The sequence below is a fragment of the Eucalyptus grandis genome, chromosome 8 (assembly GCF_016545825.1).
Source record: "Eucalyptus grandis isolate ANBG69807.140 chromosome 8, ASM1654582v1, whole genome shotgun sequence".
NCBI classification, from domain to species: domain Eukaryota; kingdom Viridiplantae; phylum Streptophyta; class Magnoliopsida; order Myrtales; family Myrtaceae; genus Eucalyptus; species Eucalyptus grandis.
Genome location: NC_052619.1, coordinates 49,568,763 through 49,581,236, shown reverse-complemented (window position 1 = coordinate 49,581,236; position 12,474 = coordinate 49,568,763). Strand labels below are relative to the sequence as shown.

Below are 12,474 nucleotides of genomic sequence, written 5' to 3'. Positions count from 1 at the left end.
TCAATGCGGAAGACGAAGCCTGGAAAAACCACGCATCACCGATCGTAAAGCACACCACGGATTCGAGCGTACCTTGTTAGCCACAGATTAAACACCAAACGCCAATGGAGGAAGAGAATCCGGTCGAATCGATCCGATGAAGCCTTGAAGGAAGAAATTAGAAGCCGTATGCCTACTCGTCCTTTTGGGAGAGAAAACGCGCGGGAGAGAAAACGTAATTCTGATTCAACGTACATTACTTTCTCTCTCTTCTTCCCTTTTATACCTCCCTCTTTCCACGGGCCTTATTCCCGTGGGCCGGGCTTTCTGGGCCCAACTTTGGCGGATGGGCCTTAAGCCCAAATCAAATAAAGCCTTCACAGACCCTCAGGTTCTGACTTCCCAGAGGATGGTTCCTGCAATGGAGAGAGACGGAGGCTCGAGAATTGAGTACGAGGTGTTCTTAAGCTTCAGAGGGGCTGACAGTCGCGAAACATTCACCGATTGCCTCTATGAAGGCATGAAAGGTGCTGGGATCCGCGTCTTCAGGGATGATGACGAGCTCCAAGTCAGCCAAAGGATCAATGAAGAGCTCCCTCGGGCCATCGAGAGCTCTAGGATCTACATGCCCATCTTGTCAAGGAACTATGCGTCCAGCAAATGGTGCCTCATCGAGCTCACTAAGATGGTTACGATGGCATCAAAGTCGGACAGCACGAAAGAGATTCTCCCCATTTATCTTCACGTGAATTTGGATGACGTCAAGCTTAAGACTCCGCTGTATCACGACTCGTTCGTACAGCACGAGAGGAACTTTGGAGCAGACCAAGTGAAGGTGTGGCGGTGACACCCTCATGGAGGTTGAGGAAATAAAGCGATGGAGCTTGAAAACTTATACAGGGTAAGGAATTTCGTAGAGTAACCTTATTTTCTTCAGATCCATTATATTTGAGAAAATAGGAGAATGTTCAGAAAATAGGAGACTGATGAGTCTCCTGTTTCTGAATTTTTTTCGTCATACGCTCTTCAATTTCATGTCTAGAGTGAAATGAATTGTCTCACACATCGGTGCAGCTATGGCAAACTCATTAAAGAGATCGTCCAGGAGGTCCTGATTAAGCCGAACGCCGGATATAAGAATGTGACCGAACATTTAGTCGAAGATCATGTTCAGATTGATGCGATAATGAAGCTGTTGGACGTTGACTACAGTGGCGTGCGTTTTGTGGGAGTCCATGGAATAGGTGGTATTGGTAAGACAACACTTGCAAAAGTCATTTACAACAAATTATATTCTCGCTTTGACCGCTACAGTTTCCTCGAAAATGTCCGAGAGATCTCCAGAAGATCGGACGGTATCATCTACTTGCATAAGCAACTGCTGTCAAGCATCCTCCATTCGACGTGCAGCACCAGTATTTTTGTTCGTGACAATGACCAAGGGATTGCATGATAAAGAAGGCACTTTGTGACAAGAAAATCCTCATTGTGCTCGATGATGTGGAAAAAAAGGAGCAGCTCGAAAAGCTAGTTGGGAAGAGCGATTGGTTTGAAAACGGAAGCAGGGTCATTATAACAACTAGGAACATGAGCATCCTGACTGACCGGATGGAAAGATTAGAGGTCAACGCTGTTCCAAATCGACATGAAGGAATCTTGACATATGAAGTCAAGGAAATGGGATTCAGTCAAGCGCTTCAGCTATTCTGCCGCGACATTCCTTTAGAAGAGACTTTCCTACAGAAGATTACAATATCCTATCAAGACAGATCATCTTGATTTTAGGGAAGCTGCCTTTGGCTATCGAGGTGATAGGGTCATCGCTTTCTGGCGTTTCCACTGACAAGGCCTTATGGGAAGAGACGCTGAAGAAGTTACAGAAAGTTCCTCCGAAGGAAGTCCAAGAGACGTTGATGATAAGTTACGAGGGATTAGAACCAACACAGCGGAAAGTTTTTCTGGACATCACGTGCTTTTTCATCAAATAAAATAATAAATATCCGATTTCCATGTGGAGTGATTGTGAATTCTAGCCTCATGACGCAATCAGAGTCCTCCTTCTTAGGTCCTTGATAAAGATTGGAGATGATAATAAGTTTTCAATGCATGACCAAGTTAGGGATCTTGGAAGGCACATTGTCTACGAAGAGAATTGCAGATTTCCTGGCAAGCGTAGCAGGGTATGGAATCCTGAGGAGGCATTGAACTTATTGAGGACTAAACAGGTATAACTTAACATAATGTAATTTAGACCCATTCTGCTAGTTATTTCCAGGAAGTAGACAAACTTCACAAGTGGCTCACAGAGTTAACTTTTTCCTTTTTTGTATTATTTTTTTTTCATTCATGCTTGATCTCTAATGGCAGGCAAGTGAAGAAATAGAAGCACCGAGTCTAAGCCATAATGGTCATAGTGATGGTGGTGGCTATACCTTCACTGATGAAGAATTACAGAGACTACGGAGTCTAAGGTTCCTCCGAGGGAAAGGGTTGAATTTCGTCGGCAACTTCAAAGATCACTGTGAACTAAGATGGCTTTCTTGGCATGAGTGTCCTCCAAATTTCACAGCGATGAATTTTTGTCTAGTTAATGTGGTGGTGCTCGACCTTTCCAGGAGTAAAATTACTGAAGACTGGACCAAGTGGAGTCAAATCAAGGTATTAATGTCTCCCCATATTGTCTTTTGATGCTTCTAATTCTTGGAACACAATGTTTTTTGTCCTTCTTTATATAATGTTTATTTTTTTGTGCAGAGGGCGAAAAAGTTAAAAGTTTTAGATTTGAGAAGCTGCAATTGCTTGAGAAGCACATCTGACTTGTCTAACTTCGCGTATCTGGAGATATTGATTCTTGCTTGGTGTTCCAAGTTAGTCACCATAGATCGCTCCATTATTAACCTACAAAACTCGAGCACTCTGAATATGGAAGGATGCAATTCTCTTCAGGAATTGCCAGAAGAAGTTGGTTCTCTAAAATCTTTGACGAAGTTAATCATGCCCAAAGATTATCTGCCGTGCAAGCTTCGGAGACAATTAGCAATTTGCAATCTTTGTCAAGTTTGAGTATAAAATGGAATGAGAGAATAAGCAGACTCCCACACTCTATTAGCGAAAATCAAGCATTTGTCTATAGAAGGTTGCAAATGGATCAAGGAGCTTCCACACTCACTCGGGAAATTAGAATCGCTGACTGAGTTAGATCTGTCATTCTCAGGAGTAGTCAATGTACCCGATTCAATCGCAAATCTGAGGAAGCTCAAATTCATCAGGATGGGAAACACCAAGATAGGAAAGTTGTCTGACCCCATTGGGCAATTGGAGATGCTTGAAGAGTTACATTGCCCAGAGTGTCAGCACCTATCTGGTGAAATCCCCTGTAGCATTGGGGAATTGTCCCATTTAAGGATCTTGGACGTATCGGGCACTCGCGTCTCTGGATTGCCAGCCATGATGAGTCATCTCCTTGTCTCAAACAACTTGAGTCGAAGGAGTTCCATGAGCTTCGACAATTGCCGGAGCTTCCCTCGAGCTTGACAAGCCTTACCCTTGATGTTTATCACTGTCAAATCACTCCAGACCTTACAAACCTAGTTAATTTAGATCACTTGGACTTATCGTTCTACAGGGATTATCTTGGGGGCACTGGCAAGTGGAAGGAACTTCTCTCACTTCGGAAAAACATAAAATCCATCCACAGACTTCCATCTAGCTTGTCAACCTTGAAACTTACCGATATCACACCGCTGCTACAGTTTTCCAACTTTAGGAACCTGTCAAAACTCTCCATTTCTAGCTGCTTGATGATGCATTTTCCAGTTCTTGAACACCTGGAGAATTTGAGGGAATTGTCCGTAGAAAAATGTGCATCCATAGTGGGAATGCCTAATCTATCAAGCTTGAAGAATCTGGAAACCTTGTATCTATCCGACTTACAAGAACTGGTAGAATTACAAGGTATGGGGGAATTGGAATCTCTGCAGTCCCTAAAGATTACATGTTGTGGGTCAATAGAAATATTGCCCAACCTAAAGAAGCTGGAAAAGCTGACGATCTGGAATGTTGTCCGGGGCTAAGATGCATTGAAGGCCTAAGTGGCTTACAACTTTTGACGCATGTGACTGTTAAAGATTGTGAGTCCCTGCAAAGTTTGCCAGATTTACTGAGAGGAACCAAGCTAGACACAGATTGGGAATCACCAGAAACTTTAGACCCTTGTGTTTATATCAGTGGCTAGACCAATCGGAGCCTTGGATCCACTCATACAGGAGATCGGGACACAAAGTCTGAAGATTACACAACGCAGCTCTTGCTAAGAAATCTTTGGATGGCAATCTCCCGAGCCAGGATGGTAACCGTCATATTCAGCATTTCTTTTAGGTAAGGACAAGAAGTCTACAGAACAGTGGATAGTCCTATAGCATAAGGTGTCAAATTGGAGATTGTATCCACATCGTTTAATAAATATAAATTTGGCACTAATTTTCTTGATATTTGTTTGTCTACGATCATAAATGGCTAATGTCCTGTTTTTCTGCACTGCAGTTTCTCTGAAATGTGATATCATATGACAGAATGGTTGTGTAACTTGTGTTCATTTTTTATATTAATGTGCTAAGTTTTCTCCCTTTTTTTCATTTACAACTTCTCCTAGAGTCGGGAGCAATAGAAAGTCACTCTTAGTAATCCGCAAGTTATAATTTCCCAGTAACTATTCTTCTTCTATACCCTAAGGAAAAGCTACAATCTTATGATCTATTTGCAGTCATAATTCTGGCCAAGTCTGTATTTGAACTTATGTAGATTATTTTATCTTTCAATTTTAATTGACAGAAGGCATAAGCTTTTAGCAAAGCTGGAAATCAGAAGCGTAAAGCTACAAAATTTGACCACCATCGGTGTACCAATATTCATGGAATTCCATGCCAATTATGAAAGAGAAGATTTGTGATCCAGATTGGAGTAAACAAATTTCACAGTTGTGCCAACAAATTCTATTTGGCCTATACTCTAAAACAATTACCAAACTTCTCCAATCTGGTTTTGTCACTGTGAATTTGCCACTATCACTACCATGAATGCTAATTCTGTCTGTCATCAATCCTGAATGCCACCCAACCAAAGCTGCTGATGGTGCAAGCTGTTAGAGAACTTGGTGAAAGATGCTTGAAGACATCTTGTGTCATTCACGCTGCATCAATCCTAAAGTGGTAAATGGGGCTTAAATCACTAAAATTATGCATCAGGAACAGGGTCTGAATTCCTCTTATGAACAAAAGAACTTTGCAAACAAATGAAAGTGTGAAAGATGTATTTCATAACCAGCATAAACCCTTGACCTGCAAGTTTCCTCAAGGCAATTGGCAATTTGACATCTCGGTCGAGTTTGAATATTCAACGGAATGGGAGAATAAGCAGACTCCCACACTCTATCGGAGCCTTAGCAAAAAACACTCTTTTTTGTGTATAGAATGTTGCAAAGGACTTGAGGAGCTTCCGCACTCACCTGAGAAATTAGCATTTCTGATTGAGTTTGGTCTGTTGTTCCCAGGAGTAGTCAGTGTACTCGATTCAATCAGAAATCTGAAGAAATTCATAGTCACCAGGATGGGAAACATGAAGATAGGAAAGTTACCTGACTCGATCAAGCATTTGGAGATGCTTGAAGAGTTACATTGCCCAGACTGTCAGGGCATATCCAGTGAGATCCAGCGTGATATTGGGGAATTGTCCCATTTAAGGATCTTGGACTTGGGCATTGGCATCTCTAAATTTCCTCCCACAATTAGTAGTCTCCTTCAGCTCGAAGAACTTGAGTTAAAGGATTGCCATGAGCTTTGACAATTGCCAGAGATTCACTCGAGCTTGACAAGCCTTGCCCTTGATGCATATCACTGTCAAATTGCTCCCAACCTCATGAACCTAGTTACTTTAAAATACTCAAACTTATCGTTCCACGGGATTATAATTTTGGGTGAACTAGCAAGTGGAAGGAACTTCTCTCACCTTGGAAAAACATAAAATCCATCCGCAGGCTTCCATCTAGTTTGCCAACATTGAAACTTACCAATACCACACTACTGCCACAGTTTTCCAGCTTCAGGAACCAATTAAAACTCTCCGTTTCAAGCTGCTCCACTGTGCATTTTCCTGCTCCTGAACAACTATAGAATTTGAGGGAATTGTCTGTAGAAAAATGCTCATTCCTCGTGACAACACCTGATCTATCACACTTGAAGAATCTAGAAACCTTGTGCCAAACCAACTTACAAGGACTTGTAGAAGTACATGGTCTGGGGAAACTGGAATCTCTGGAGTCCTTAAAATTACATGTTGTGGGTCAATTGAAATATTACCCAACCTATCGAAGCCGTAAAAGCTACAGCATTTTGATTTGGAATTTTGTCCAGGGTTAAGAGCTGTTGACGGCCTCAGTGGCTTACAACGTTTGACGCATATGACTGTTAAAAATTGAGGGTCCCTGCAAAGTTTGCCAGATCTGCCGAGATGAACAAAGCTAAAACGGATTGGGATTCAGCAGAAACTTCGGACCCCTGTGTTTATACCAGCTGCTACGCCAATTAGTGTCTTGTGACTCACTCAAATGAGAGATCAGGACAAGTAGTCTGAGGATTACCCGACACAGCTCTTGCTAAGAGATCATTGGTCGGCATTCTCCTAAGCCAGGATGGTAACTCTCATAGGCATTTCTTTTAGGAAGGACAATCCTACTGAACAGTTCATGGTCCTAAAGCATAAGCAGTGCGAGATTAAAAACAAGCCTTAAAGTGTTTGAAGACTCTTGACTCTCAAAGAGAAGAATCAACGTCTTCAAGTTTCAAGAAGGCGAAGACTTCAAAAAACTCGAAGAAAATTTAAAGAAAGCGAAGAACAACAAAGTCTCATTGGATCCAGCTTCCAAGCCCTGTCGTGTCATCTGAATTCTTTTGTATCAAGATTCAAAGCCTCGAAGATTTCAAGAAATCAAGTTTTGCATCATTTGATTCGAGATTAACTGCTTAGGCACTCAAATTAACATCTACATTAAGGAGAGAGTCGGAGATATACTAGAAATCAAGTTGTAAAATTAGAGATTGGATTCATATCTTTAATATTAATAGATAAATTTGGCACTAATTTTCTTGTCTCAAAATTAGACTTTACATTTATTTGTATACAATCATAGATGGCTGAATGTCCTGTCTTTTTATGCACTCTACAATTTCTCTGAAACAATTTTATATGGAAAAATGGTTGTGTGACTTGTGCTCATATTTTTGGTTAATGTGCTAAGTTTGCTCCCTCTTTTTGAACTACTTATGTGGTCGGGAGTAAGAGGAAGTCACTCGTGACATCCCATATTTTTACTTATGTTTTCTATTGAATAAATCAGGCATTTCATCGACGCGCCTATAGGGCTGTTCTCAGAGCTGATTACTCTCAAGATAACTAGACTATTCAGGAAAGTTATTAAAGAATTTTAATGCAATAGACTTGGGAATTCGACCAAAAATCGACTTCTCGATCTTGCTCATCTTTAGAAGCCATTACGGTACAGTTAAAAATCGATTTGAGATCGAGATAGGTCTATTCGACCGAGATGTATGGCTAATCGTGGGTGACACCACTAAATTGGAAAATTCTCATTGATCGGCCCTAGACTGATTCTTCTGTCGTTTTGGTACCATGTGTCCGTATTTGAATTCTCGATATTTTTACAACGAGAGTCGTCAATGTGTCGAGTGGGTTTATTGTGGCTCGAAGAAAAGTGACAACGGGTCATTTGCACTAAAAATATCCGAAAACTATCCGATAGCTTAGGTCACACTAAAAACACACCCGAGTGAAATTAACCGCGAATTCAGGTTCGACTACAAAAATTAAAGATTTTTTCATGTCACAATAAATTCTAGGAAAGTCGACTCAATTTTAGAAAAAAATTTTGAAACCTGAGATTTTTTGGGAAAAAGTCGGCATATGACCTTTTTTGTTCATAAAAAGCTAAGAACCGTTTTTTATCGCGAAATTGGGATGCAAGATGGATCTATTGGCGAGAAAAATATCGATTGGATCAAGGACTTGATAACAGAATTTATTGAAGTCAAATTGAATTGAATTGAACAAGAAACTAAGTTCAATTGAAGCCAATTGCTTGCAAATTTGTATGCCCCCATTACCTAGCCTTTTGGACCACTTCAAAGGTTGTGAGGGGTGCGTGGTTGGCTGATATGCAGCCAAGGAGGTGTGTGTGGTGTTGGATGGTCAAAGGGGGACAATTGAATGGAAAATAAGCAAGTGGTGGAGCCCTTGGTCCCCTAAATCTTTCCTCTCTCCTCTAGTCCTCAATCGGCCAACCTCTTCTCCATTCCCCTCACCATTTTCGCTCCTAACAGCCAGCAAGAAGCCAGCAGCCGTGCTGGACAACCGCCCCTCCACGCCACATGCCGTCGTGACCGGCGCGATCGGCGCGATCGGCGCACATGCTCACCGCCTCACCACTTGACCCCGACCCCTCATCCGCACCTCACGCCATCCCAGCCACTGTGCAACAGCTTGTGGAGCTCAGCTAGAGCCTGTGCTTCGCCATTCCACCGTCGGTAAGCTCCGCCAAGGCCTGGTTTGCCCTTTTTCCCCTTTCCCGATCAATTTCCACTCTAAACCGACTTTGTTTTCTTATGTTTCAGCAAGAACAGAACAGAATATTAGTGGGTTTCCAGCCACCATCTAGGCCCGTTTTGGAGGTGTTCCAGGCCTCGAAACATAGGCCCACTTTGAAAATAATCAATCCTCACAACATTCCGTCAATTTGATCCAACCTGTTCATTAATCCTATGAGTTTTGCTCACTAATCCTCACTTAGTAGGCTAATGATGCTTAAGGGTGATTAGATTTAATTAAGTGCAATTAGGTGGATAGATTAGATTAGAGTAATTAAATTAGAGATTTATCAATGCATGTTAGGCAAATGGTTGGTATAGTTAGCAAGGAAATAGTTCCTAGTATTTATTGAACAAATCTCGGGAATTTTTTGAGTCCGTTTGGCGTCCAATTAGGCATTACGGGCCTAAATTGGATTTATTGCATTTATTTAATAATTTTCGTAATTATTTATTTAATTATTTATTTTTCGAAAATTAGCTTGGGATAACCGACGACCGAAAATTTATGCTGATTATTGTGGTGCGGTCCATTTATTTATTTGAGCGCTAAATCATGCTGAATTGATTTAAATATGATTTTAGGATTTTATTCCTAAATTATTTAATTTCAGCAATTGATTGAGAAATAACTGAGTTTCAGTCTATAGCGCCATCAATGTTTTAGTGGGCAATATAAAGTGGTGAAAAAGAAAGTTGTATTACATGGCTCGGAGATCAAAGGTGTCATCTTGGAGAATGCACGTGACTCGTTGATTAGATACATCACCTTTAAAAAGGGCACGTGACTCGGTGATTAGTACATCACCACAAATAATGCAAGTGGCTCGGTAATTTGGTATATCATCTTAGAGAATGCATGTGGCTCGGTGATTAAGTACGTCGCCTTAGAGAATGCACGGGACTCGGTGATTAAGTATGTCATCTTCGGAAATGCACGTGGCTCGATAACTAAGTACGTCGCTTTTGAGAATGCATGTGGCTCAATGACTAAATATTTATCATCTTGGAAATTGCATAGTACGGATTAGAATAACCGGGAAATTGTTTGATTGACATGTAATCGATTAGGTTGATTGATCGATGATTCGATCTGATTTGATTGGGTGTTATGTATGTCAGTAATTATGAATTGAACTGACTTGCAAGAAAGGATTGAGGCCAAGGTAAGTCATTTGACTCATGTTGTGCTTAGGCAGCCCTTAGGCATATTGGCTTCCTAATTGAGTCTTAGGGGGTAGAACTTGCTAAGACGTAGTCTCATCCCGGTTGTGGGACAACATTTCAAGTCCCTAAATGGTAGCACCTCCACTTCCTCATCCTCCCATGTATTTTGGTATACCTAAGGAGATCACCGAGATAGGGTATCACTTCCCGATACACCCTCACCCGGAAGAACTAGAGTATGTTTTAGTAAAATCTAGTGTCTGGGTTGACATGGGCAAAGATGCATTGGTGCCCCACGAGTATAGGTCATGGTATCGTCATTACCATGATGGGCGAAGAAAGGGTCCCGTGCCAGAGGGTGATGTGCCTCTGTTCATTTTAGAGCCAGCATTCGGAGAAAGGACCGCAGATCTCAAGGACGAAGCGGTGACCAATGCTAAAGACCTTAAGCTCAAGAGTGACCCCGATTCTCCCAAGCAATCAGCAATAGACTCTAGCTGGAGCATGGAAGAATGAGAGGTCGAACAAGAAGAGGTATACTCAGAAGAGAACCTGGAGGAGGAACCTGACAAGGAAGAACCCGAAGAGGAGGACCCTGATGAGGAACCGAAGGAAGATCCCGAGGATGATCCAGAGTATGACCTTGATGAGGATTGAAACCCCCACCCTGTTTTGCAAACTCTAAGTTGTGATCTGATGTGTGTGGTAGATCTGACTTGTTAATAGTATTGTAACACATACTATGAGATTTGCCTTGTATAAAAATGTGGTTGTGATTTTTCAATTGTGAAAAATATAGCCCTACTTTTCTATCACATTATTTTATTGTCTGGGGATTATTTTATTTGCTTCCGCATGCATATATTAAAATGAATGGGTCGGCAATGTATCCTAGAACATCGCTATTAATCGACCTATTGAGGGATGAGTGCGTGCCCAAGGATCGGGGCTTGACATCACTCCTGGTAATCTGCAAGTTTACTTTCCTTGTGACTTTTCCTCTTCTATACCCAAGAAAAAAGCTACAATGTTATGCATGATTTGCTAAGCTGATAAAGCTACAATATAAGGGACTATTTGCAGCTGTAGTTCTGGGTAGGTTTGTATTTGCTTATGGAGATTACTCAAGGTTCAGTTTGAATTGACAGAAGACCTTAGTTTTTAGCAAAGCTGGAGAACGGAGAATTCAACCATCGTCAGTGCACCAAATTTAGGGGAATTCCACCCTAATGATGAAAAAGATGGCTAGTGATCCACATTGGAGTAAGCAAATTCTATTTGGCCTATGCTTACATCATGCTAAATTGCAAGTCACTCAAAGAATTACCGGACTTCCTCAATCTAGTTTTATCACTATGAATTTGCCACTATCACTATCATGAATGCTAAATTGCAATTCTATTTTCACCAATCAGGCCATAACTTTCTTTTAATGAATGAAATTCATTTCTTAGCAAAGACATGATAAATATGCCGTATGACTGAAACTGCCAATGGTGCAAGCCGTTCGAGAACTTAGTGAATGATGGTTGAAGACATCTCATGATGTTCACACCACATTGATCCTAGAGTGGTCTGAAGCACTAATATTCTGCACCAAGAATGGGATTTGAGTTCTTTGCGTTGATCACTTTACGATCAAATGAAAGTGTAAATGACCAAATCCATAACCAGCATAAACCTTCTTTACGTGAGTGGACAATGGGAACTCATATTTGTTCACCCCCTCTTTCAATACATTTTTATTTCCCAACACTTTAGTGAAGGGTTTAATGGAATATTCATTTCACTTCCAGAGCTGATTTTGGTGAGTCTGAAGTCCAAACTCTGTAACCTAATGTGGTGCACCCCTTTATTTCTCAGAAGGCCACCCGCAAAAATCTTCTTTCTAAGCTAAGATGGCTTTACTATCCTCCCGAATTCTCAGCCACAAACATTACCTTAATAATTTGTTCATGCTCAACCTGTCGCGGAGCGACAGATTATAAGACTAGGGAGGATGGCAAGACATCGAGGTATGGTCCACCCTCGCTGTTTATGTCTCTTCCTATTCACTGCCTTGTCGTTGTGCTAAAACGTCTCTCATCCTTTTTCGACTTTCAATTCTTCTGCAGATGGCAAATACATTGAGAGTTCTGGATTTGTCATGGTGCAGATGCTTAACAAAGACACCTGACCTCTCAAAGTTTGTGTCCTTGGAGATATTAATTCTTGATAGTTGTCGCAATTTAACTACAATCGACTGCTCTATAGGTGCGCTAAAACATCTTGGAACTTTGAATCTAAAGGGATGTCCTGCGCTTCAAGAGTTGCCTGAGAAAATTGGTTCTCTAGAACCTTTGTTGGAGCTTACCTTGCCTCTAGATTCGGATCTGTCCAAGGTTCCCAAGACAGTTGGCAGTCTAAATTCTTTGTTGTAGGAAGAAAGTCGGTGGAAGATGACTTACCTCTTTACGTTGCGCAATGAACAATTTACCTCAGAATGATCGTTGAATTACGGATGAATGACGAACAATATTACTTCATGTTGGTCTGAATATAGTCACGAGGAAAACATTCAATTTCCACAGCGTAAATGCCAATTGTTTTTGTAACTGAGAAATGGAACGCCTTCTTCTTCTTCTTTTTTATGGAAAGGGGAGAGAAAAGGAAACAATTTCTTTGTGAGCATACG

General features: G+C 41.2%; 1 protein-coding gene across 1 annotated transcript; it reads left to right on the top strand.

Annotated features, from left to right (window-relative positions):
* The first annotated feature begins 388 nt into the window (after positions 1–388).
* Positions 389–5,817, top strand: LOC120287306 (TMV resistance protein N-like). Its single transcript, XM_039300067.1, has 7 exons — positions 389–822; positions 1,054–1,232; positions 1,765–1,931; positions 2,013–2,204; positions 2,347–2,637; positions 3,360–3,933; positions 5,528–5,817. The coding sequence occupies exons 1-7, from the start codon at positions 389–391 to the stop codon at positions 5,815–5,817; spliced, it is 2,127 nt and encodes a 708-aa protein (XP_039156001.1).
* Positions 5,818–12,474: the final 6,657 nt, after the last annotated feature.